The 25,937-nt window shown below is 30.6% G+C and overlaps 4 protein-coding genes and 1 long non-coding RNA gene across 19 annotated transcripts; 2 read left to right on the forward strand and 3 right to left on the reverse strand.

Annotated features, from left to right (window-relative positions):
- Positions 1-3,478: 3,478 nt before the first annotated feature.
- LOC141451332 (uncharacterized) lies at positions 3,479-5,720 on the reverse strand. Its single transcript, XM_074122621.1, has one exon. The coding sequence runs from the start codon at positions 5,605-5,607 to the stop codon at positions 5,086-5,088; it is 522 nt and encodes a 173-aa protein (XP_073978722.1). The 5' UTR covers positions 5,608-5,720; the 3' UTR covers positions 3,479-5,085.
- LOC141451333 (uncharacterized) lies at positions 4,310-8,343 on the forward strand. Its single transcript, XR_012456690.1, has 4 exons — positions 4,310-4,793; positions 7,364-7,473; positions 7,565-7,737; positions 8,212-8,343. It is a non-coding gene; the product is annotated as an uncharacterized lncRNA (long non-coding RNA).
- Positions 6,384-12,149, reverse strand: LOC141451327 (uncharacterized). 11 transcript variants are annotated; one of them, XM_074122613.1, is made up of 11 exons: positions 12,035-12,149; positions 11,555-11,640; positions 10,042-10,268; positions 8,743-8,874; positions 8,447-8,586; positions 8,134-8,351; positions 7,892-8,038; positions 7,314-7,489; positions 7,041-7,194; positions 6,791-6,961; positions 6,384-6,680 (listed from the first exon to the last, which is right to left on the reverse strand). In XM_074122613.1, exons 3-11 carry the CDS (start codon positions 10,120-10,122, stop codon positions 6,502-6,504), a joined length of 1,398 nt encoding a protein of 465 aa, XP_073978714.1. In that variant the 5' UTR covers positions 10,123-10,268; positions 11,555-11,640; positions 12,035-12,149; the 3' UTR covers positions 6,384-6,501. The 11 variants fall into 11 exon arrangements, with proteins under 11 accessions (XP_073978714.1, XP_073978712.1, XP_073978713.1 ...); XM_074122611.1 differs by having other exon boundaries at positions 11,959-12,092; XM_074122612.1 differs by lacking the exon at positions 12,035-12,149 and adding an exon at positions 11,737-11,918.
- Positions 12,110-13,546, forward strand: Hpf1 (Histone PARylation factor 1). Its single transcript, XM_074122618.1, has 2 exons — positions 12,110-12,248; positions 12,328-13,546. The coding sequence occupies exon 2, from the start codon at positions 12,347-12,349 to the stop codon at positions 13,475-13,477; it is 1,131 nt and encodes a 376-aa protein (XP_073978719.1). The 5' UTR covers positions 12,110-12,248; positions 12,328-12,346; the 3' UTR covers positions 13,478-13,546.
- A 1,085-nt stretch (positions 13,547-14,631) lies between these two features.
- Positions 14,632-24,920, reverse strand: LOC141451331 (uncharacterized). 5 transcript variants are annotated; one of them, XR_012456688.1, is made up of 9 exons: positions 24,605-24,918; positions 24,365-24,506; positions 22,084-22,323; positions 19,762-19,875; positions 19,464-19,673; positions 19,277-19,361; positions 15,709-16,805; positions 15,420-15,606; positions 14,970-15,027 (listed from the first exon to the last, which is right to left on the reverse strand). XR_012456688.1 is itself a non-coding variant. In XM_074122620.1 (7 exons), exons 1-7 carry the CDS (start codon positions 24,686-24,688, stop codon positions 14,829-14,831), a joined length of 1,068 nt encoding a protein of 355 aa, XP_073978721.1. In that variant the 5' UTR covers positions 24,689-24,918; the 3' UTR covers positions 14,632-14,828. The 5 variants fall into 5 exon arrangements, 2 of the variants coding, with proteins under 2 accessions (XP_073978721.1, XP_073978720.1); XR_012456689.1 differs by having other exon boundaries at positions 15,420-16,805; positions 19,768-19,875; positions 24,605-24,920; XR_012456687.1 differs by having other exon boundaries at positions 15,420-16,805.
- Positions 24,921-25,937: the final 1,017 nt, after the last annotated feature.

Consider the following 25,937-nt stretch of genomic DNA (forward strand, 5'->3'; position numbering starts at 1 on the left):
GTACAGACGGAACTAACAGCGTCTCATTCACATGAGAATCAGGAAGATTGCAATTCTTCACACTTTTTACACCTTCCGGGGCCCTTCTATTGCATCAGTCTATCCGGCAGTAGTGTAGGAAGGTTCCAGTTGGAAATAGAATGCGATTCATACAAGATCTGCGCCACCATATCTACATACATTCACACACATTGCAGTACTCTTTTCGTAGCTCAGTTTTAATATCTCTGAATGGAGTTGGAAACTTTCTCCTGAATTATCTTCATCGTAGTCAAAGTTGACCAGCTTTCCCTTCTACACTTATGGCTCACCAGATAGGCATCCTACCCTACCTGTTGGATCCATTCACAAAGTAAGCGTGCCACGGGCCGCCACCTTTCCGGCTGGTTATTTTTGATATAATACTTTCATCTTTCTTTAAAAATATTACTATATATGTAACTGATATAATGAATGTTAAATTTAACACGTGATCTAGATTGAAGCTGCATTAAAAAAAAAAAAAATGGTAAATAAAGAGATAATTTTATGGAACTATTCAAGTGTTTAAATCGTCTTCGGCCATTCTTAACAATATGAAGTGATCGATCCGAATTTCCGAGAAGAGTTACGATCCCAAATCTTTGGCTAATTGCCAATATCATGTAAAGCTCTAATCTCGCTTTTCTAAACATTTTCCTTAGGCTTTTTTTCACCTCTACACCTTGCAGTGTATTCTCTAGATTGCATGGTTTTTGTTAATCTGACATTCTTTATTTTGATTTCTGTATCTCAGGAATTTGTTTAAACATTCTGCTGTAGTGGCTCATTTCAGCTGCGATCATCGGTCCTGTTTAAAGTGTAATACATGATTAGCATCTTTAACTATCAAAAAATAATAAATGACCCTGACTAAAATACAACCGCCAAACCTATTTTATGCATATATATTTACTTCTGCCTCAAGTAATTAATGAAAACAGGGATGTGCTTTAGTAAATATTTTAAGGGAAGAGGATACACCCTCCCGAATTCTGTTATCTTGAAAGTGTGGTGTTATCTAAAACCTGTATGGGGAATTTACCTGGCAACATGGTTCTTTTTCAGTGTGTCCTTATACTTCAATTTAAAAAAATATGTATATTTTAGTGTGTTTAGTTTGTGTCGAATTAATTTTGAAATTTCCAAGAACTAATGATGAAACAGGAAATAAGAAAAGAAAAGCAATAATACACATATTGTTTCGGCAAAAAGCAAAAAAGAACTGAGTATCATTAGTTTTAGACATTTTTTTTTAAAGCACATTTTTGTCAAAATAATAATAACATTGAATCAATTCAATAAATATGGTTAGGACGTTAAGCCCCACCTGAAAAAAAAGGCGATAACTTAAATGTTATTAAATAAAAATTAAGAAGAAGAAGTGCAGTATGTAGTAACAGATGTCAACCAAATTATTTGGGTCGTGAGAGTCACCGAGTTTTCCCAATTCTGGCACATTTTTGGTAAAGGCATATCTAATTTTGGAAATCTATTCTTGATCTAAAATTGAATTCATTCATCGCTATGGCTGAAAGTCTAGTTTGACATAAATTAGGAATTGAAAAGAAGGAGATCATTTTTATGTTATCTTCTTACTTAACACTTTGGATATTCATTCTTTAAGTATAGAAAGAAACGTTGTCTTCAGTGTTAGGAACTTATTTGAAGTGAAGATGAAGCATAGTAAACTTGAGTTATATCAACATTTGTGTACAAACTACCCACCACAGCATGGATATTTAATAATGGATTGAAGAAAATAACTTTATTCTCTTCCTAGTTGACCTGTTTATTTTTAATTTTTTTTAGAATAAAAATCTTTTATGTTATGTTTTTTATTCCTTCATTCAAAAATTAATAACTTACTAGATAGTCTGAAAAGATTTTGCATGCATTAATAAATTGTAGTCCTTAAAACGTTTTTCATAATATAATATTAATGTCGTCCTATAAACTATATTATACTACTCAGTTTTTAAGAACTTTACCTTCAAAAATTCCATGTCACCTACAGTTTGAATAATTCTGCAAAAAACATCCATTATACCCCATTTTCTGTCTAGAAAGCTGAGGTATGAACTTCTTTTTGTTTAACGAGATCTTACTTCTGTTGCTACAACCCCAAATACCAATTTTCTGCAACACTCTTACTTATCAAAATGTTAAAAATAATTTTATTTTTTTTGTAAGACATTAGAATCTAATTATTTTTATTTAATAAATGAAGAATTTAAGAGATTTATAATTTTTATACAGAAAAAAACGAATGCAACTCTACATATTCAAATGATGAAATATTTTTAAGCTAACTCTGATGGAATGCACCCGTTATGTCTTCTTTTTTTGTATAGTTCTACTTTCTGAGTTTTATAAAACTCATGCACGATCGCATGCCCATAATAAATATTACAGTTATTCAGTACTTATTTGAGTTAGTAGTTAGCGTTCCTACAATTTGATTTGGTTAGAAAAATATATTTAATGCGTAACAAATTATTTCTTATAACTTTCTTTAAAAAAAATAACAGAATATAATAAGTTTTTTAAAAAACCTCTTGACTAATTTATTTTGAATATATATTTTTGTAATTCTTTTGTTATTCTTAAAAATTTATTTGCGTTAAAAAAAAAAATAAAAATATATAAATATACATAACGAAAATTTCCAATTTTGTTATAATAAAACATTTGGAGTGGCAATCTTATAACTTGCTTTTACTAAGTTATAATTATTCTAATTGAGAAAATTTCAATTGTTTCTATTTTTTTGAATGTTCACAAATAATGACGTAACAATAATATAACAAATAACAACAGTAAATAATATAACAAGAAGCCCTACACTTACACTAGCAAATATTTTACTAGCACAATACTAAGGAAAATTTAATTTGTTGAAAACAATCTTAATTTGTAGGAAATAGCCATTTCTAGGGAGAATGTAGTTTTACCACTTTTGCTACTGAAAATAAATAAGTTCTGAAATTTAGAGTTTCTGAAAAAAATCTGCAGAATACTAAAACTTATAACTATGAAAATTAGTTGGATACAAGAAAATTATATAAATGTTTCACACTAGACTATTTGGAGTGAGATCGCAGAAGCAAGAACAGATGTTTCCCAAAAAATATTTGACGATGAACAATGTGAGATTTTTCACTAAAAAATCCTCAAAATTCTGCGTTCAAATGTGCTACTTTAAAAATGTAACTAGTTCTCACTATTGAATATTCGTTTCAAAATAATAGAATGTTTATTGCTTTATCTGAGATTGTTCCATTACAATTAAGAATCAGACATCTTATTTTTACCTAATTAAAACATTACTTAAAGGCTGTTGGTTAGACAGATGGAATAAAAATGCTATTTTTTTTTTTTTTTTTTTTTTTTGGCGCATCAACAGCTGAGGTCATTAGCGCCCGGAGCTTTTTCCAGTGCACTGCCGGCCTCCGGACAGTGTTCTCTCGTTACAGACAACACTGTCCATCACCGGACAGTGAGCTGTAAGAAGCTCCTAGGAAGAGAAAATCTAAGGGTCAGCTGCTGGATTCGAACCCGGGACCTCCGCGTGGGAGTCCAGTATGCTAACCTCATAGCTAATCCCTTCCCTATGCTATTATTTCCAGAAAAAAGTTACGGAAAAAAAAATTATATTTTTTAGATTTAGATTTTCTCTTCCTAGGAGCTTCTTACAGCTCACTGTCCTTTGATGGACAGTGTTTGTAACGAGAGAACACTGTCCGGAAGCCGGAAGTGCACTGAAAAAAGCTCCGGGCGCCAATAACTTTAGATATTGATCATTAAAAAAAAAATAAATAAAATAATCACGATTTTGTCTAGACAAGGAAGTCAGATAATAAAAAAAGTATTTTTAAGTCTATCACACTTTATTTAAGTACCACTGGACTACGTATTAAATTATTAAAACAAGAAATTAATATTGACAATTTACTGGCTACATAGATTGACAATTTAACTGATTTACATAGATAAAATAAAAATTAAATCGTATCTAGGACTCTTAAATTATCTGGTACTCTTGATGCTAATTGTCTTGGTGTTAAGGAAATCTGGAATAGTATGATGAACAGCTTTAAGGCTAATTAGCAATGTCCAAGTTAGATTTAAGTTATCAAAACCTCAAATTTTCTTTGTTTGGAACATTATATCAGAACACATAAATAAGTACCATATTGGTTCAATGAATAAAGAAATAACAAAATGAATTAATAAAGAGAAATAGTCTTCTGTTTGTTTTATGTCTCCTCTACTAAATTTTCACATTATTTACACTACAGTTTTAAATTTAAGAGATAAAATCTCAGAGATAAGATCTCAGAAAAAAAATTATCAAATAGAAAATATTTTCAAAAATGTGTTTTTCTGAATAAATAAATGGATCACAAAAATATATTTCATGGGTGAAAGAATCGAAAAATTAGAACAGAATAACAGCGCATTCTAGCAGAATAAGTATCAACTAAATATAGCTACATAGTTACAATTGTTTCCAATAGATAGTGTGGGCATGTCAACTTTACTTTTATGATGTGAAATCACCAAGCAACATCGCTCTGTTTATGTTCTTCATTATCATTTCACTACATCATAATACTACATCCATCTTAATTGAAACATTCATCATAATGAACCCAATAGATTTGAGCGGAAAGGGTTTTTTGAAGACTGTTGATAAAACTAGTGAGCTTGAAAAATAAATTACTTTACAGAAAATACAAGCTTATATCCAAGAAACTTTCAAATGACGGAATGTAAGTAAGCCAATCAAAACAAGAAAATTATACATACATGCAATCAAGAGTAACAAAATATACTGGATATCTAATTATAAAGGGTCATCTCTGAAAATATATAACAATATCAAATTTTCTACTAAAGGGGTCTTTTTTAAAAGAGAAAATTTAAACAAATTTATCCGGAGTGCTATCAATCAGTTCTCTTTGAACAAAATTTATTTTTCTTAAGTCAAACAACTGAATATCTTAAATACCTTATTTTTTATAACAGTAATCGCTAAATATACATCTACTTCAACACTATTTTCTAATTTTCAGTTTTTTTGGGCTGGTTTAATTTTGATTGAAAGTATTCACCATCCCCGTGTGTTGCTTGCTTGTTTATTTCCTTATGCCGTTCTTTGGAAACAATCTCTTCAAGTACCTCCCCATCACCTTTCACAAGTCGATATCTGCCGGTCTGTTCATCAAATACTCTTTTTATCACATTCTGTCTTTTCTCCCATTCTTCTTTCGTTTCTGGAGCCATTCTCCTACACTGTTCTATCAAATTATTCGGTACCACAGGCCCTATCATACCCTCAATTTCACTTTCTTCTACTTCTTCTTGGGCTTTTCTTTTCTTTTTTTGCTTCTTTAATTTTTCCTTCAACTTCTTTTTTGTATGTTTTTTTGCTTTATGTTTCTTTTCTTCTTCTCTACTCAATGAACTGCTACTTGTTTCTGAAGATGTAGAAGAATGCCTCTTTCTTTTTTTCTTTGACTTTTTCTTGTTTTTTTTTAAACGATTGTGAGAACCACATTCTATTGAATCACTTTCATGCTTCATTGATGAATAATAAACAGACGTACACCTCTTGACTTACACATAAATTACTTAATTACTTTCACTTAATTCCCTTACTTTTAGAACTGTTAGTAGAAGGTTATGTATAAACTGATATTGTCGTGTTATCCCTTGCTTAACACAGATGTGCACGCATTCTATGAAGAAAAGTAAACACTAAGCAGTCGGGAAGTCATGAATGATTTGAAAATAATATAATATCAAACAAAGCAGAGGCGCACGGGGTATGTGGTACCATATAATTAAGATTAAGCATGCCAAACTTCCTGGGGAATTTATTAACCTTTACCTGAAATTTGTCTGTTTTATTAGGTTCGTCTGAACAAACTCAAGGCTTATGGTTACACCTCTAGAAACCCAGAAAAACATTAATTATTGCATTAATTTTGGAACTTATCCGATTCTTTTCTCATTAAAGTTGATTGAAATCTTTAGAACTGGCAAAGATAGCTTACGTTATGACAATTAAGTAAAATTCAACTGATAACAAAGTAACTGTAAGAGCAATAAAAATGAGTACTTTAAAAAAGAGATCTGTACGAACTTCAAATTAATCAGCTTTCATAAGGGAAATCTAATTCAGTGAAGGCTTTAAAATATATATATATATATATAAATTTATTGACCATCATCAGACCAAAAAAAAAAAAAAAAACGCGAAGTCACATCCCTCAGCCATCGAGAGAGGTTACTGGGAAGTATCAAAGATGAGTGCAGATACAATAGTAGGTTGGGATGACCAAATAAAAGAGAATGCAAACTTTGTACCCTGATTTCTTTATTTTTATTTCTACATAAATTTTTCTGAAACCTTTAGTTCAAGTATCAGATTTAAAAATTTTCTTTTGTAAAAATAGGATTAACGAAACAATGTGTTTAATACGGAGATGGTTCTTGTAATTTTAAATTTGGAGATATTGGGACAGTAGTTTGAACCATGTGACACTCGGTTGAAATTAGAGGAGAAGGCACATCTTTGAAGAAATATTGCACCTTTTCCTTGCCAGACTGGAACCAAGAATTGCCGTAATGACTCTGAATCCAAAATAGACAGCCTAGAATTCAATAAAATAAATGTGTTGTCCTTAGGGAATTAATTGTTAAATTAATTAATATAACAGATTTAAAATTTGTAAATTAAGTTAGTAGAAAATTATATTTTTACCTGCTAGTAACCACAAGAGTTGATCAAACCATATTTGGGAATTCACACTTCCAAGCAAAAAGATATTGCCAACAAATGAGGCGATCGAAAACAAAAATGACATTTTATAATTATCAGTCTCATTTTTTAGAGACGGCTGATAAAAAATTATAAATGCCCAACAAATAATGCCTAAAAATGTGTTAGTTTACTAATACTCCGAAAAATATTTCAACTTTTTTCGAAAATGTTATAACTTTTATTGACTTACCTAAAATTAATAGAGCTGTTGTTATCATTTGATTGTTTTGTAACGCTTGACTACCCAAGAAAGAAAGAAGTGCTATAAATATTAATAAAACTGTTACAAGGCCTCCAGTTTGTAATGTTGGTTGAGGCCGATCTTGTCCAAAAGGATTTAGGATCTGTCACATATAAAGTCATCAAGTAAATAAAGAAGTATACTCTACTCTGTTTCTGCTGTAAGGATTATCTGAAGCTAATTTAAACAATAAAATGGTAAATTTTATAAACAATAAAATACCTTCACTTTCTCCTTATAATCAGCTACCTCTGCGTCAATATCTGTTTCAGAACTATGGCCAGAATCATCACTTAAAGCTTCTTCTTCGTCAATTTGATTTTTAATTTGTTCGGCAGAAATATTTTCTATGCTCTCAATGTGTTCGTAGCGGCTTGATGAGGTAACAATATTACCTACTTTTAAAGAAAAGTTTGGTTTTTATTTTATATTTTTCTATTTTTACTTAAGGAAGATATTTATTTATTTGCAAGTGGTGCAAACGGCAAAAAAGCTCAAGTGGAGGTGGGCAGGACAGGTATCTCGAGCTAGCAACTTCTTCAGTGCGACTGAATGGTTTCCATAGGATAAAAAAAGGAATAGAGGTAGACTGTACTTAAGATGGAGGGATAAGATTCAGAAATTGTGGCTCATTTCTATATTATTAGTAAGTTATATTCTTACAACGCCGTCCAAGATACCTAATTGATAGTTTACTACAACATACTATATGTGTATATAATTCAAATAATAATAGCAGTTTCGCTAATAAATAAATGAAGTTTTTGACCAGTCAATAAAAGTTATGAAGAACGTTTTACCTTTCAATTTAGGTACATACTCAGGTTGGTAACTGTCATTCAGCGTTAATACAGTACTTAAACAGTTACCAATTACAAACGCAGTGCTTCCAATCATCATTAGTTGATAAGAAGAGTACAAATAGACGAGCATTGAACAAGATGTACCTATAATTTTAAATTCAATTTACTTATGTACATTAAAAATTAATTTATATCTGAAATTTATTAATATTGAATCTGAAATAATACAGAATATTTACCTATGATAAGTATTGCATAAAGAGAAGTTCCAGTAAATTTATTTTCTTTATTAATAGCAGAAAAATATCTACTTCCAGAATGAAGAAGGACTTTTAGACACGGAAGATATAAGCTATATGCAGCTAATGCTAAAGTACAAGTTAATAGCATGACTTCAACAGGTTCATACCAGTTTTGAAGTTTATTTAATGGACAAAGTAATCCATAAAGTTTACATCTATAAATATATAAAATTATTATAGGTCTATTTAAAACTTTGGCTCTTTTGTTAAAGGTCTATTTAAATTTTTATATATTGTATGTGCTACTTACTTTATCTTGCTCATACCACCTAAGATGATGGTTATTAATAAATAGTTTATGCAAGAAATAGTAATTCCTTTCGAAGTATTTATTTCAGAAGAATTTCTTTCCGCATAACATGGAAGAATTAATAAGGCACTAGGTAAAACCTGAAATGGTGAACGAATTTATTTTAACACCATTAATTTTCTAATTATGCAAAAGTAAACTCCAATCAGAATTTCCACTCATAGACAATGCTTATGCATACTTAACTCCAAAAAACATAAAAAATCATTATACAACAACAACTAAAAGGAACTTACTAAACTCATAAAATCTTCTTGGAATTCAGGAAATTCTAATTTAAAATGAATATTTCCAAAACTAGTAAGTAAAAAGAGCCCAAATGTTGTGGAGTAAAAGGCACAAAGCAAGATGGTTAGTAACTGTGATTCCTTAAAAAGAAAAGTAATGAATTTATTTAAAAAAAAAAAACAACAAATAAATAACCCACTCATACACACTCAGAAGAAAAGAGAGATTATAAGACAACTTCCCAGGAAGTCAACAATCCACAGAAACTTCATGAAAAGTATAGTACCAATTTCAGTTATGATTTTTTTATTTTGACGAGTTTTCGACCTAGGAACTAGGTCATCTTCGGGCTTATTGACAATATAATATGTTTACGTTATAATAAAGTTGTTGTATCTTCTGCCCTGTCTGCTTATGAGTTTAGAATTTTTCTAGAATACGCACTTCGCTTTTTTTTTCTTACAGTTAATGTAAATGCCTCAAGGATTTCGACTGTAATTCTACTTCTCATTACTTTCACTTTTGTTTATTGGAAGCGTAAGCAAATTGTTTTAAATATAAACAAAAAAGATGGAAAACGTTCATCCACTGCCGGCTGAAGGCCCACACGGCACTGTCCTAAATTTCCTTTTTACCTTCCATACTTTGGAACCGACAGTTTATAATATATAGCACAATTATGTGATTGGACTCAACGGTTTTTTTATAAATATCATCAATGTCATATGATGGCTATCCTGAAACTATCCACCACTTTTAAAGTTTTGAAAGCATTAAAAGCACGTTGCATTTTATTCAGCTTCAGCAGATGAACAGATAATTACTTAAAATATTAACAGGAAATTTTTTAAAATTTGTAATAAGTTGGATACATATTGAACGAAGAAAAAAAAACCCGATAGGTTTATGATTTTTTTTTCTTTAGTGCTGGTCCAAGTTTTTCTTTAAACTTTATAGTCATACACTATCTGAACCATTTCAAATTTTACTTTGGTTTGAAACCTTCATGAAAAATTACTTTGAGATTCTAACGACCAGAACTAACTTAAGCTGCCGGTTAGTTGTTTAAAGTACTGAAGGCATGTAAATCAATGCAGATAATCGCGTATATGCAGATAAATGTATGCAATATTTACTATAACTTTGTTTTAAAAACATTATTTTCTGCATAAAAAAATTCCAATTGCAAAAAGTATTTGTTTAAAGTACTCCCTTTATATTTATTTGAGTTTATCTACCTATATGCAGGAGAAAACTAGCTTCTCACGTAAAATAATGCTGTAAGACTAAATCAAAATTCAACAAACCTCAAGGCCTAACGCAAATAGAAATGAAAGCACCATAATGACTGTAATGGGCATTAAATGTGGCATCGTATTAGTAGGCATAAAATGAATATAATCTTGGGCTTTTTGTCCATCAAAGTAATCCAAAAAATGACTGACTCCCGCTGCGCAAATACATAGGTTGCAAAGATTACTTAACCATTTGTACCAAGCGCTTATTATATTTTCATTTCTTGATAAGCTTTTACCTGAAAAAAAAAATTAAGAAAATAGAATTTTGATAACACCTTGTAAACATCTTCAGTTAGAAAATAAAAAAAAAAGACACAAACATGTTATGTATTTGTATAACAATTTATCATAATAAAATAGTTTTACATATTATAAAGATACTATAGTCGCTAACCTTGTCAATACCTTACTTAAATAAACAAACTACCCAACGAACAATTATAAACTTACAAATTAAACCTGAAATAGCTGCTGACAACAAAACTCCTCCTATGGATATAACAGCCCCAAAACGGCTATAAGAAATACTTAAATTAATGATAGAACCTATTGAAATCAAACCGTAGTCAGCTATGTTATAAAGCATTGTGATAAACTAAATGACTTTTATCTACTCAGTGTATTGATCTAAGCAAGAAGTAATTTATAAGGGCTCATACTATTATAAATAACATCGTTTGTATAATGATTCAAAATTAAAAATAAAAATTGTTTCTATTCATTTTACCAAATTATTGTTTATTTAGTTCTGCAGCTATTAAGATTAAAGAAAAAAAAATTGTTGAAGATAAAGCAGTTGTTAAATTATTTTTAAAATACATGCAATAATGGGAGCAATTATTAAAAATAACAGCAGAAATATATCATTTTACATATTTAGGAAAATGCACTTTAAATGATAATATGTTTAGTAGTTACAATGTTTGTTCCATTTCATTTGTTACCATAGCATCAAGCTATTTTTTTTCCTCTACTAAGAAAATGGCAAATAAATAGCGGATAGAAAAGTTTGGAAATAAATAAAATTTTATCTTATTTTAAATGCTTTCATTTATTGAAAATTAATACTATTTTTTTATTAATGCTATTTTTGCACCTAATTTAATAATAATGTAATTTAATTTTTATGTAGCTGTTATTTCAAAACATTTTTGGGCATTATAATCCTTTTTGTGAAATATTTCTTTTATCTGAGCAAAGAAAGATCCATGAATTCTTTTAATTATTGAACACATTTTTTTCTCAATCTTTCTTCCTTATTATTCACTGCCGAATCTCTCCATCTCCTTAAATTGGATTCCGTTCATCCAAGCCACCTGAGGCTTTCTCCTACTTTACGTTAACCCGATTATATTTAGTTCCGAATATAAGTCTCTTCCATCCTTTCTTAATGTCAACCTTTTAATGTTTAATTTTTTTATGATACATTTATCCTAATAAGTGTAAACAAACAAAACCAAATACATTTCTATCAATTATCCACTTTTATTGGGAGTCTGTTAGAAAGGTAGATTACACTTACATAACGTGATTTTGATTCAATCCTCGTCCTCTCTCTCTCAGCTCTCTATTTTTAATCAAGATCCAATTTCCTATTGTGAGAGATACCTATAATTTCAAAATTAGGCAAAATTAGACACACCAAGATTCGAAATCATTGGTACTATAAAAATTTAGTAGAACTCTGTAGGAATAGAACCGGACCGTTCGCCCTCGCCACTGAAGCAGTAGCAGAAGAGTTGCAATTTTTATCATTATTTTAAGAGCACTTTTTTTTAACCATGTTTTTCATTAAGGCGCATTAATATCTGAGGTCACTTTTGATTATAAATGTGAATAATAGAAAGCTAGCGTAAATAAAGTATTGTACACCTAAATAAATAAAGAAAAGAAACAACTTATGATTGTTTTCTTTTTACTAATTACCAATATGTGATTTCATTTTGAATTTTGAGGTGCTTTTTTGCCGCCAATCAGCAATAAGCAATAATTAGTGACATACCTTTTTTTTTCTTTTTTTTTTACAATATCTTTATATTTAATTTATATTTGTAAGGTGTATTTTTGTATTGATTAAATAAGAAGAACCAAACTTTAATGATAAAGATGAGGTCGTGGGTTTCAAATAAGCAGGTTATTTTGTTTTAAAATGAAGGTTTTGTTTAAAAGTTGACTTTATAGTTATTTGTTGAAGTATTACTAAGTTTATTTAAGAAGTAAGAATAATGTATTCTCGTTAATTAAAGTTTAAAAATTTAAAGAATGTTCTTCACTTTTAGTGTGTGCTTATTTTAGGAAATACAGTTTTGGTAAAATGGATAACAGAAGTGCGTGTAAATATGGCGAGAACTGCTACCAGAAAAATCCTGAGCATCTTAAAAAGTACAAACACAAAGGCAGGAATGAGAACGACAGTAAAAGTCCTTCTAAAAAGTTTAAAAGTACAGTTGATGGTGCTGAAACCAGCACAGACTTGGCACCAGATGAGCATCAGATGGTAATAGTAACAGATCTTCCCCAGGATACTAAAGAAAAGATTAGATTACTTTTTCTAGTCGAAATGCCTGATGATTTTTATGAGTTTTATGAATTTTGCAAATCCATTTCACCAGCTTCACCTAGAAAAGCATTGAAACCATTGAACCTTGAACTTGTCGGTCCTTTCGATGTTCTTAATGGTGCAATAATGAAGTGTACTAAAGAAACAGCTCTCAGGCATTACAGATATTTTTACGATCCACCAGAGTTTCAAACGCTTTTAAAGGGAGATGAAAAGGAACAACTTCATTACGGATACTTTAGGGATGATCCAAAAGAGTTTCCTTGTTGTGTTGCTAGAAATAAAGCAGCTGTCAGTCCGGCTATAAGTTGTGTAGCTGGAAATTTATTTGGAACGGTAAATGTACATGCTGAAGAAGTAAAAGGAACGGCGGATATATTTAGAAAAATGCAGATTCAGAAAATACAATCAGCTTTGGTAAAGTGGGCTAAACAAAAAAAATTTACTCTTGACACAGTTACTGCATCTATCAAAGCTAGAAGAAGTAAGGTTGTAGCAAAAACATTTAATGGTATAGGTGTTGTAGTTCCTTACGATAAAAAAACTGATGTAGGATACAGACCGTTAGCGGTTAGCGATGACGAACTTAAACAAATTTTAAAGAAAATTGCATCAGCGAATACAAACAGTGAACAGGATGTTGCTTGGTCGAAGTTACAACCCGTAATTACAGCTGCCAATATTGCTAATGATGAGTGTGATTTCGGCACCTCTCTCGAATTAGGTTTAGATATGTTTGCGTTTGGAGAAGAAAGTTTACATGCTACAATAGAACAGGTCTTGTGTACTACATATAATCTTTTACAAAGAAATAATTTTGCTGACATACTTCGCGCCCACTTAAAATCTCGTAAAAGAGATTCTAATTTAAACACTATTATTTAATTATTGATCTGTTTCTATCGAGTCGTTTTTAAAAAACTTTTTCCTTTTAATAAAATTGAACGAAAATTATGACTTCTTGTATTTTTCCTTTCTCTCCTTTTTTTTTTCTAGTGATATAGCAAAATTAGAAGATGCTTAATGCTGTTCTCAACCTGCATTGAACCAATTAGCAAAGTGAAGTGCGATCCTTGAATGCGTACCTATCTTTTTTCGTTGAAGAGTTAAGGTAAAGAATTTGTTTTCCATTGTAAAGCTTTTACTCGAAAAGAAATGCTGATTGGTACAAAGTTAGCTTATTTGCAATCCCTGCATTATGGAGGTCCTATTTTATATGTTGTAAATTAAAAAAGTATTTTTTTTTTGTACTAGAAAAAAAAATTTAAATAGCATTGTTGACTTTTATTAAAATATGCGAGGAACTTTTGCGATAATCCTTGCAAAATTCTAATACTGCAAAAGCACTTTTCAGTCTCATTTACTTGTCACTATTTCCTCAAAAGTAAGTCACTCTAGCAACTACTTCAAAATTATGTGATAAATTTTGGAGCTATCAGCGAAGTTTAAAAATCATAGTTGATACTAACTTTTGAGTAAATTATTTTCTTTAATAGTAAGTTGGTGAAGTGATGAATATTGGCAAAAACAGTTCGCCCCGAAATTTTATGTCGATTCCCTCTACGGCAGATATTCTGAACTTTTCTTAACATTTAGTTGTACCAATTTTGTATAATAATCCATTTGGCCTCCCTAATTATTGTCAAATTTTCTTTAATGGACACTGAAAGAAGGATAATCTGGTAAATGACCCTTATTTACGTTTCATGCTTACAAAATGACATAATAATGAACGTCAAGCAGTAAGATATCTATAAAATAGATTATCTCAGAGTTCTACTTGCTAAGATTTTTGTGATCAACAACATAGAATCTTAACTATTAATTAAAAACGCTTGCTTTCAAAACTAAAATAAGAATTCTAGACGATATTCGTTGCATAGTAAATGTATTAGCCTCATGATTGAGCATAAAGGCGAATTATATTCGAACTTAAGATTTTTTGTTTTGAAGTGTTTTCAGTCTAATGCTAGTAACATGGTTTCGGGCTCATAAGAAGCACTTTTTTTTTTTTTAAGGAGGTTATATACAATGAAAAATATTTCTTTTTGACTAATTATATTCAAATAAAACCACAGTTTTTATTATATTTATACATTTATATATAAAAAAAAATTAGATGAAGAGAAGTTGAAACAGAAAGTCCTTTTGCTGGATTCAAGTCCGTCCAGCTTTTTGCAATCAAGATGACGTAATGGAGAGAACCACCTCTTGGAAGATGTTGCTTGTTTTTGTTTTAATACTTGTATGGATTTTGAGTGGCTTTGGCGTACGGATTAGGTGGCTGTGGAGCAGGCGGGAACCTCATCTGACTAGGATCAGGAGGTGCTCCACTAGGATCTGGATACACTGCATTCCGGTACATAGAACTTCCTGCAGCAGCCGCCGCCTTACCATGTGCACTAGCTGCTCCATGGCTTGATGATGTGAACTGCCTGCACATAGAACAAATATCATTTCTAACTAAATGGGCAGCAAAAGGCCAAGAAAGAAGAAGAAAAAAAACTAAATGGGCAAAACGAAATGAGTAGTGAAAGTCTGTGTAAGCAAAATTTTATTATGAAAAATGATACTAATCATTCTAGGTTTCAAAAAAGATACAACTTAAATAAGGAATTTGCGGTTCTAATTAATTGTAGCAATTTTTTTTAACGGAATATTTCGTGATGTGAGAAAATTTTGAAACCAAAAACCCAACGAAGTACTCTTGTTATAATGCGCTTCATAATTTAGTTATATATTTGTAAAAATATTCCAAGCAAATAAATGAACAAACTGATTTACAAAATAATTTTACAAAGGGTAAAATTAGAAAAGGCTTACTCACATTCATAGCCCCCCTGTACGGCCCGAAGAAGTGAGAGGAGGGTGTCCCGAAGAGAGGCTATGGATGCAAAGTTTGCCTTGTCTTATTGGACGTTCTTACACGGACGGCATCGTTATTATTATTATTTTTTTTTTAAAGCATTTTTTATCCAATTCTTCAAAGCCTGCCGTACGCAACCTCCAAAACACTGAAATTATGATAAATGTAAAATATAGTAATGGAAATGTAAAATATAATCGAACATACTTTGTTTGTTTAGTTTTTTGCTTTAAAACTATCGTAAATATACCTGGTAATGTGCCCCAAAAAATCAAACGGAGAGTGATCCTTTAATAAAATGATTGCCCATTGATTGGCGTGTTTTTTTCTTTTTTAATAATTTTTATTAAATTGGTGAACATTCAAATTTAAGATAAACAAATTATGAACGGTGAACAATGCAAAGTGTAGATAAATTTGAATGACTGATTCATTATATTTTTATTTCTAATACTGTGGAAAGTGATTTTGTTTGGATGTATTCTGAAATTAAATTTGTATTACATAGAAGTAAACTCCTCTTTCATTACTACCTACCGCGTTACATGTAAAAAGTAACAAAACAGATTTTTAAGAAACGAAAAGCGGGATTATAATAATCGATTATTATTATTTAAAATTTGTTGACAAATATTGCAAATACATTTTAAATGAGTCTTTTTAAATTTACACAGCAATAAATAAGTTATATTTATACGCATCCAACTAGTATATAATTACAAAAAAGAAAATAAAATCACAAATAAAAATTTTACCATAAATGTCTATAATTAAAAGAGGAACATCATCTAATAATTTATTAATCATTTTAATACTTTTTGTTTCGTAATTTTAACATACATTCAACATCAACCTAAAAACTGGCACTTTTCTGTGTCTCAGTATGCAAGAACCAGAAATGTACATAATAATGCGCACATATAACATATTCACAATGAAATTATAAATAATATTGAATAGAAAAATATTTTATTGTCATTGTAGCATGCTATAACGAGAATGATTGGCAAGACATGAAAATATCACTCACAACTTAAGTCCATAATACATTTCTGGTTCATTAATAATTATTACATATATTTAAAAAACTTTCCGACAATTATAATAATAAAGTATAATAATAAAAAGAGAGCAAAGTCGTAAGTAAAGGAGTTGAATTTACAAAAAAAGTAAATTTAAAAATCTTATAAAGTATTGCTTCCTAAAGGTACATTTTAGATCACTGTTTTTTTTGTTTTTTATATTCTTAAAATTTAAAATCATCAGCCATAAAGTCTCGTACGTTTTCTAGTGTATCCGCTTATGGATGACTATAGTTTCCATTTCCTCCTCTTGTATGAAGAATCCCTTTAGGCAGACAATAAACATATAATCTTGATTTTTGTAAATATTACCTACTGATCGTTTTTCAAATTAACATTCTTAACTCTTGTTTTCAATTATTTTGAGTGCTATGTGATTATCTTGGTTTCGTCTACAGACAAGAAATTCTGTTCCCCACCTTATTTTACATACGAATCGCATATTGCAAAGTATATGGCAACATCAAGAAAATAAAAATCTTTCGCACAGTTATTTCTAATTTCTGACATTAGAACAGCAAATTTTCCTTAAAGTTGGATGTTTTACTTACTTTTACTTTTCTTTATTACAATATAGTAGATGGTGAACGTATTGCATTTGAATTATCTTCAGTGTGGAATAGAATTTTTGACCATGGTTATGAAGGAAACGAAAAAAATTGAAAGACCTGTCATTCATTACTTTCCAAACAAAGTTTTAAAAGCATGTCTAAATAAATAATCTCTCAAGGACTAATCCTTGAAACGATTTTCAAGCAAGCTTAAAATGAAGAAACACTGCACTTGGAGTAACCAATTTTGGGGATCTATTTCTTTTTAATATTTCAATCATCCACCTGGAATGTCCAAATCATCTGAGGAAATAAAATTTTCACTCAGGCACAACATCTTCAGTGTGGAACTGAATAACAATGTAAAGTGTATAGTACTGTACAGTAAGTTAGGAAATGCTCGCCGCTTTGTTCACTACAGACTGAGACTCCTGGAGGTGGAGGTAGTAAGGGTTAATATGGTAAGGGCTAAGCTTAGTGCATCCATCTTGACTTAAACATTTGATTACTCTTGTCAATTACAAATTATCAAGCCCAGTTTGTTTTTTTGGCATACAAAACATTCATTTACAGATACCTATATTTAAGGCATAAATGAAGTTCGTAAACTCTATTAAGTTCAGTTTCCGAACAACTTTGGCGACCATCTTCAGAATTTTTTTTATTTTAACAGCTGTTTGATTGTAAAGATTCAACTTTATAGACACAAGAGGTTTTAGGGAACTTGTTTGTTCTTAAACAGTTACATAATTTTTCGGCTAGAATATACGGTCAGAACTACACACATCGAGAAGCGGATGTTGATATTCTTTTATGTTAGAAATTAAAACTGTCCGGTAGGACAGTTAAATAAGGGTTGATCGTCAAACTGCACGAAAAAGCGTAACGTTGAAAAACACCCAACTTTGACAATTTTTTTCTCTTTTTCTATAAAAGATAAAATTCCCAAATTTTCTTTATAATTCCCAAATCCTCCTTTATAATAATAGTATAAAGTTTATAGATTAATAATATTAAGTATTTATTCCTTAATACTTATGTTAATCATATAAATGACTACTGGGCATACGTGCATGGAAAATCAAAAGGGCAATTCTTAGTTGGGTCTAATGGGTCACCCAACAATGATTTCTATCTTTTAATAAAAGAAATCTTCGATACTAGGTTTTGAATACACTAATAATATTGATTTAGTTTCAAGCCTTAAACCTAAAACTGATACTTAGCACCAATAAAATTGAAATTCGTCAAGAATTGTGCATTCATCAGTCTGGTACTTTAGAAAAAAAAACACTTTTTATTTGACTATACAGTTATCAAAGACTAGTTGAAAATATGGTAAGGTCCTAAAGTGCTGAATAACATCGTTGATTTTCACTTTTTTAATTGATTCAATTAGAGCTTTGAAATAGGTTAAATTAAGAAGAAGAGTTTAAGTGGTGAAAGATGGCTGAATTATTATACTCAAAGCATTCAAAAATTTAAATGGACTTCTGGGTTTTAAAAATTATACTCAGATGATGATTTGGAGACAATCTAAATCAGTGTTCTTGAAAAATGTTTTACGAACAACCATTAAGAATCACAGTTCTACGTCCAACTATAAAATTAGCGTGGACGAAGGAATCAGCAAACATACTTTACTATGAACTTCGCATATTAATCATTAAATAAAATCTAAGGCCGAAACCAGGAATCGAATCCAGGAACACAATATAATAAATAGCTTGATCTGTAACCGCTCGACTATCCTGGACTCATTTCGAATGAGTATTTTTAAAGCATCCATCTGGCATTTTACGAAATGTTTTGTGACTAACGAGGAGCTTAGCTAACCTTCAAACAATTCGTTTGCTTTCTGGATGTACACATACTGGACAAACAAACTTGTAATAATTTTCTGACAGACTAGCTGAATTGAAATGTTATTTTTGTAAGAACAAAGATTAATACAAAACACTTTCAGTTGTCATTGTCCAAAAATCATTTTCCATAAATAATAGACGTGACGATTTAGAAACCAATTAAGATTAAAAGCATTTGCAAGTAACGTTTATGGCGGTTTCAAGGTAATAAAAATAAAGTAGTTCCTCGATCTAACGTCGTTCAATAGTTCTGCGTCGAAAATTATCATTAAAATATGTTCATACATATATATAAAACTCAAAAATTAAATAAAACTTACCCTTGCAAGTATTGAGAATACTGATTAAAAGAGGCCGAAGAGGTTGGCATCATGCCTGGCACCGAATACTGACTCACTCCATATCCTATTTGAAAAAAAGAAATGTACGTATATTAAAATACAAAAATTGCTGCACCCTCCAGTCTTTTATTGTCAAAATAAAATAAAAATGGAAAGAAAATCAAACCTTGCTGTTGCATCTGTTGGAGCGTGCTATGGCTAGGATGATGGCCATGTCCAAGTTGTTGCATGCTGGCTGCCGACTGAGCTGCAGCCATCTGTTGTTGTTGCTGTTGTTGTTGTTGTTGTTGCTGCTGCTGCATTAATAACCTCTGAGCTTCAGCTTGTTGCGTTTCCATAGCACCTTTAGCATCATCTGCTTTTGAAATCGGTGTATCTATAAATACATATATATATATTGAAAAATAATAATAAAAAAAAATATTGTGTAAAATGAACCATTTAGTTCTTAAGATAATTATTACCCTTGCCTGAATCTGATGCTTTTTTATCATCATTCCCTTTTTCGTCTCCTTGCAATGGATCGAACTCTTTGGAACTTGCCTGACTTGATATTCCTCCATTTGGTTTGTTATCATCTAAACGTAAGACACATTAATGCTTTAAAGAGCGTACGGTAGATGATCTTGTTAGAAAATCAGAAATACATGCCAATCGTACAATATGGGACCACAAACATTAGAAAAACATGGAATTATGGATGACAAAATTGTCTTATATGTATATACATATATTTAAAGTCATCGAAAGGAGACTTTGGTGTATGAAAAATTAGATTTCTCATCATGAGACCTCAGCAAGCTTCATCAATAAATGGGCTAGGGATGATAAAAAGAAAAAATTCACACACCTCCCCATGATTTGGAAGGACAAGTCGAAAAATACTTTACATGTTACACTGTTCATTAAAAAGCAAGACAGAATCGTGAGAAAAAGTCTCTACTCCCTATTGCAATTACAAATTATATCGAGTTTCTTCCAGAAAAAATATTTCATGCTGCTTTCAACGTCCTGAAATGCAAAATGTCATATTTTACCTGAAGTTTGGTTAGCTTCAAAATAACTTTTTCCCAGACTTCATCATTAGTGACTTACTGTTGAGATAAACGGTTCATTTTGACCGAATAAACAGTGTGAATAAGCAAATATAAATGGAAGCTAAACATGGTTCCACTTTGTGCATTCATGGATTTATCATTTTTACTGTTTTCTTTGCTCATGCTGCATGGATTTGACACAGGCTCTAAATACTTGCACAATGAGCGGATTATCCCCCCCTCTTTGTATGAGATGATGTTTGTGGTTTCTGAAAGTAGGCATTCTTTGCCAGGTTTTTGAACTCCAATTCCATTATCAGTTTTAGCCAATTGGAAAAATTTACTGAACTGCCAGGTTCATTACACAACGTGACATTAGGTTCAAGCGCTTAACCTCCTAATGCTAAAATAGCGACAAAATGAAAACTAGCGTTAAAAACAGTTAACAAAATCATAAATTTAATCTGTAAGATCGCACTCCTATTACCAGATTGCTTCAAATTTAGAATTATAGCAATCACTTGGTTGAGGAAGATTGAACAAAGCTGGTCATTGAGCTCACGATGTTTAGTTAGTGATCCCGAACTTCTTTTGCACTGAAAACCATGACTTGAGCTTGCCCAAACGGAAGGATCCTTTCGTTTGTCTTGAGAACAGGAAGTTAGAGTGTCAACAAAGAATCTTCCCACTGTTTCTTGAAAAAATAGGCACAGCACACTCAAACCTTAATTTAATGATGAAGATCAAGAAAAAGCGTTTGTGTTTGTGGGGTAAATAAGCAAGGATATTGGAAAAAGGAAAACCCAAAAGGATACCAGATTGGAACTTTAAGGGGGAAATGAAAGAGGCATGCCGAGGATTGATTGGACAGACCGAAAATCTTAGATAAATAAGATAAGTCATGGCACAAGTGGAGAGAATAATGAAGTGATGGTTCTTAAAAAATTACATGACCTAAAATGCTAATTTCGTTCTTTTTAATTTTTCATTATCTTCAGACACCTTTTGCTTTTGTTAGGCAATCTTATCGTGAAAAATAATTTTAAGGAGTTCCACAGAAAGCTACCGACAGGCTTCAGCAAAAGAATAGTACAGTTAAACCACACCGAAACCTACTGTCGTTTAGACTACTTCAAAGATCGAATTTTGGAGAAAACTCGTACGTTAAAAGTTTTTCTGTAAAGAAAATTAATAGTTCCTTTTTCAACTTCATTAAGATCAAGTGCAGTTTACTATTATCATGTCAGATTTCGGAAAATATTTACAAAAATAAGAATCTCTTTCAAGTATGCTTTAAAACATGAATTTCATCCTTGCCTATCATGTATATTAAATGAAAATATGGGTTTACAGCGCAATACCAGTTAACAACAAAATTAGTACTTAATAAAATTATCATGAAACCGCAGTAAAAAATTATTTAAATTTTCAGAAACAGCAGTCAACATTTAGAAAATAGCTAAACAAATATTTATCACACTAAAATGTGCTTTTGCGCACTTGGATCGCTTTAACACTAAACATACACAAATATAAATTTATACTTATATATATTTTTTTTAATTAAGGCGAATCAACTTCTGTCATTGATGCCATGATCAGTTCTCTCTCAATACGGTCTACACTCCTCTCATTTTGTGAGCTGCAAAGAGAACCCTTAGGGTATCCGCCTGATCCCTTAACTCCACTCCCACAGAATCATGGTCTACCCACTCTTATAATAAATTAAAAAAAAATCTTAATACTAACTATCTTGTGACACACCAGGGTGTGCGTCCGAATAGTGAGATGGTTCCATCATGTCCAATAGTTGATTTACGTGATCTCTAAGCGATTTAAGTTCTCCTCTTATCTTCGACAATTGTGGTGGTTGGTAAAGACCTCCTTTACCACCCTCGCCAGATATAAACAATGTAAGCTTTAAAACACGTGAATATTGTATTGCATAGGATAGATCTGAACTATCAAATATCGTTATTAAATCACCATCTGAAAAAAAAAATCAACGCCCGTTACTACTCAGATTTATGCGAAATAGAGGCCTTCCAGTCGTGCGTACAACCAAACTACTGGACTAAAACCCTTCTATTCCAGTTATTACATACATAAGTAAGTAAATGATTGTAAGCATAGAAGAGGAATGAATTACAATTACTAATCAACAAAGAATCAATCATTTTTAAGTTCTTCATATCTATGAAGAATCACAAGCTCTCGATCGAACTCGATGAATACGGCTTAAAAGGTGTAAAGTATGATATCATTATAATCCCTTAATTACATTTTAACAAAAATATGTGGGATCCAATACTGAACATATGAGTTCTAAACTATAATTAACATTTTCTAAAGAAGTAATACGAATTGGAGCAAATTCAGTGTTCAGAAATTAAAACAAAATTAGTACGAAGCAATTTTGAACTATTTAAAATAAATTAGAAAAAAGATTATTTCATTTTTGCACAAATATTTTTGTATTAAAGTGCGATATGACAAGCGAGTGCGTCTAAAGAACAAAAGAAAAAAGTCTAAGAACAAGTATACATGTTGAATTAAACGATAAAGGAGTTAAAATAAAATCAGAAATTGGCAAATTACAAATTCACCTACATAAATGGTTACTTGTTAAAAATCAAAAGATTTTAGAGGGGCAAATATGGTTTGGTCTGCACTACTGGTTAAAATCAGTGATTCCATCAGAATTTTCGTAATATTGATAGATTTCCTATTTCCATCCACCTTCAGAGTTTGAATGAACATCAGGTATGTGTAGGCAAATTAGAATTCAGTCTTAGTCTACACTTTACTACACTACACTATATCAGTGTGGTGATAATGAGACGAAATGAAGCGGACAGAAGCTTTATAAGTAGAAATCAATTTCTTATGAACAAACATGTTGATTCAATCTCTAATAAAGATGAATGCAAATACAAAAAAAAGGTCAGAATTATTAAAAACAGGCTTGCTATAACGATAAAATCACTAACCCTAGAAAAGAATTGGGAGGCAAGATTATCAAAAATCTAAATTCAAATGACGACTTAGCCCTAAAGAGAAAAAAATATAAAGAAAACAAAATGCAATTTAAGTGGATGTGAAAGATTTATTTTTTTTAAAAAAGGTAAGAATCTTCTAACATTTAGTAGTAACAAATGCTGAGCCACTGAGTTACAACTTATAAAGTGAAATGAAAAGATCTTTTCATTCTATGTAATTTAAGATATTGAAAATTGAATTGAATAAATTTGATGTTGGTCTAAATAAAAAAAATGCAATTAGTAACCTACTATTTTTTCTCATTTGAAAATAAGGGCTTCAAATCACCAATTCTATCAAAGACATAAATCTTACACAAACTTTTGTAAAACAATTTCGTAAGACTCAGTAAGCTAGAAATCCACGAGTCCAGCAAATCTTAAAACATATGACTCCTACACTGTTCTCTCTAAGTGATAGAAAAGAAGGTGTAGGGTATCTAAAAAAAAAAGGGTAGGTATAAAACATTAAACTGTTCTTTAAAAGTATTTTGAAATATCTCCCGAAATGTAATTTTACAAGATCTGTAATAGATAGAAATAAATGAAATCAATCAAATGGTTTGTTTTGGATGCACATTTCCTAATAAACAAGAGTAAATTAACCAGTTAAACTGTACTAAAAAATACATGTATTTTCTCAACTCTCTCAACTTAATTTATCAAACTAAGATTGGATTTAATATTTGATAGAACAGTTAATGTTAAATTCAATACAAATCTGGTACTACTTATCGGCATGGTTAACTTTATTGACCCCCAACCAATTTCTTTTGAACATTTAATTTGATAAAAATCTATTAAATTTCAACAATGACGGCAACTCCGGTGTACAAAATGTTAATACTAGCAATACAAATAATTACATAAGAAAAGTCCTCAAAAAAAAAAGAATAATTTTCCCATGTAAGTACTTTAGACTGAAGTGGCCTCCTCATTAACATGCAAATTCAATTAGTGCAGCCTAAGTCAATAATAATTTAAATACTAACCTTCATCTTTATACTTTATTATAATATCGTCTGAACTTGAAAGTTTGCCTCGGAAGACCCGCTGCATCATTAAAACCAATTCATCATAAGTTATGGCTTCATTATGAATAGGAATTCTCCTTACATCATCTCCCAATTGCACCTGAAATTATATTAATTTCAATGAAAGTATGTCATACAATATTGTTAAATCATCAAGGTATCTTAAGAATTCTGTACATCATAAGAAATATATTTTACCTTTATTATTAATTTGCCGGTGAGATCTAATTGCTGGAAGCTTTGATCACCAGACTTGGACGTGAATGTAGTTGAAGAAGTCATATCTTATATCCCAAAACCCAGGAAATCTAATCGTAACTATTCTAATTGAGCGGGCATTTGCTTAAATAGATTATTTACGAATAAAAAAGTCTCTAAAATTTTGAAAATTAATTCCTAAAAGACTAGCGACTGAGTATTCGGTAAACAACTTTAACACGTTAAAAACTTATAAAATCAGTGTTGCCGCTCCTGACGCCATACTGGATACTTGCATCTCAATTCTCAACCTAATCCTCTGTTCATAAGTAATAGTGTATGGCTGTGCAGAGTTAATAAACATTAAAACATTTGTTCTATTGCAATTACTTATTTCATTAAAATCAAAAAAATTTAAATTTTTAATAGTAAGTATTAGATAAATCATAACCTAGACATTGTAGATGCTGGAAATATCCCAACTTTTCTATCAAAATGGCACTCCTGATTAATATTAATTTTTGTTTTCTTTAATGGAGCAGAGCAGGGTGTACTTGAACACCTGGTGGATAATGGATTTTAGTTAAGGTCAATGTTAATGCTTATTAAAAAACGTAAAGGAACCAATTGTAGGAACGATTAGCACTAGATATTTTTAAATTGTAGAAATGCAATTGAATTAATTAATTATTTGAACGTTGCGTTTCTATTTTTTGAAATAATTTTCATCAGAAGGTCATTGCGTGCGTAATTAACATAACTCAATAGGAGTTAATTAAATTCAGTGGAAACTGAAATGGAAGCAATGACTGAACGAATTTTATTTTGAGATAAAATAACATCTTTCTTCAAGAACAACTAGGAGGTGAAGGTTTAATTTGATCTGCTCCCAATTGTTAATTATAAAATTTAGATAATAGACTAAATGGGCTGTTAAAATTGTTACCGTCTAATGTCATTTCGGTTAAAAAAGAATCTGATAGAATTTGCTTGACCTATAAACTCGTGGAGGAAATGAATTTAATTTATCTACGATTTTGTTTTTCCATTGACTTAAATTATTGTTTTAATTTGTAAACAACAGACATTTAATGTTTTGTTAATAAGGCAGTTTTAGTAGATCTTTATACTATATTTTATTGCCTTCAAATTTTACAAAGTAAAGACGAATAACAAAACACAACTTCTTTATTCTTGTGGAATAGCCAGAATAATGGTTTAGGGGGAAATAGTTCTGGTTTCGAGAACCGACTCTCGTCCTCAGGGTTAATCCGAAACAAGTGAATTCTCAATCACTCTCCAATTCAATTTTAAAGAAAACAAACTAAAGTAA

The sequence above is a fragment of the Rhodnius prolixus genome, unplaced genomic scaffold (assembly GCF_049639745.1).
Source record: "Rhodnius prolixus isolate KJV_2025 unplaced genomic scaffold, Rpr scaffold_8, whole genome shotgun sequence".
NCBI classification, from domain to species: Eukaryota; Metazoa; Arthropoda; class Insecta; order Hemiptera; family Reduviidae; genus Rhodnius; species Rhodnius prolixus.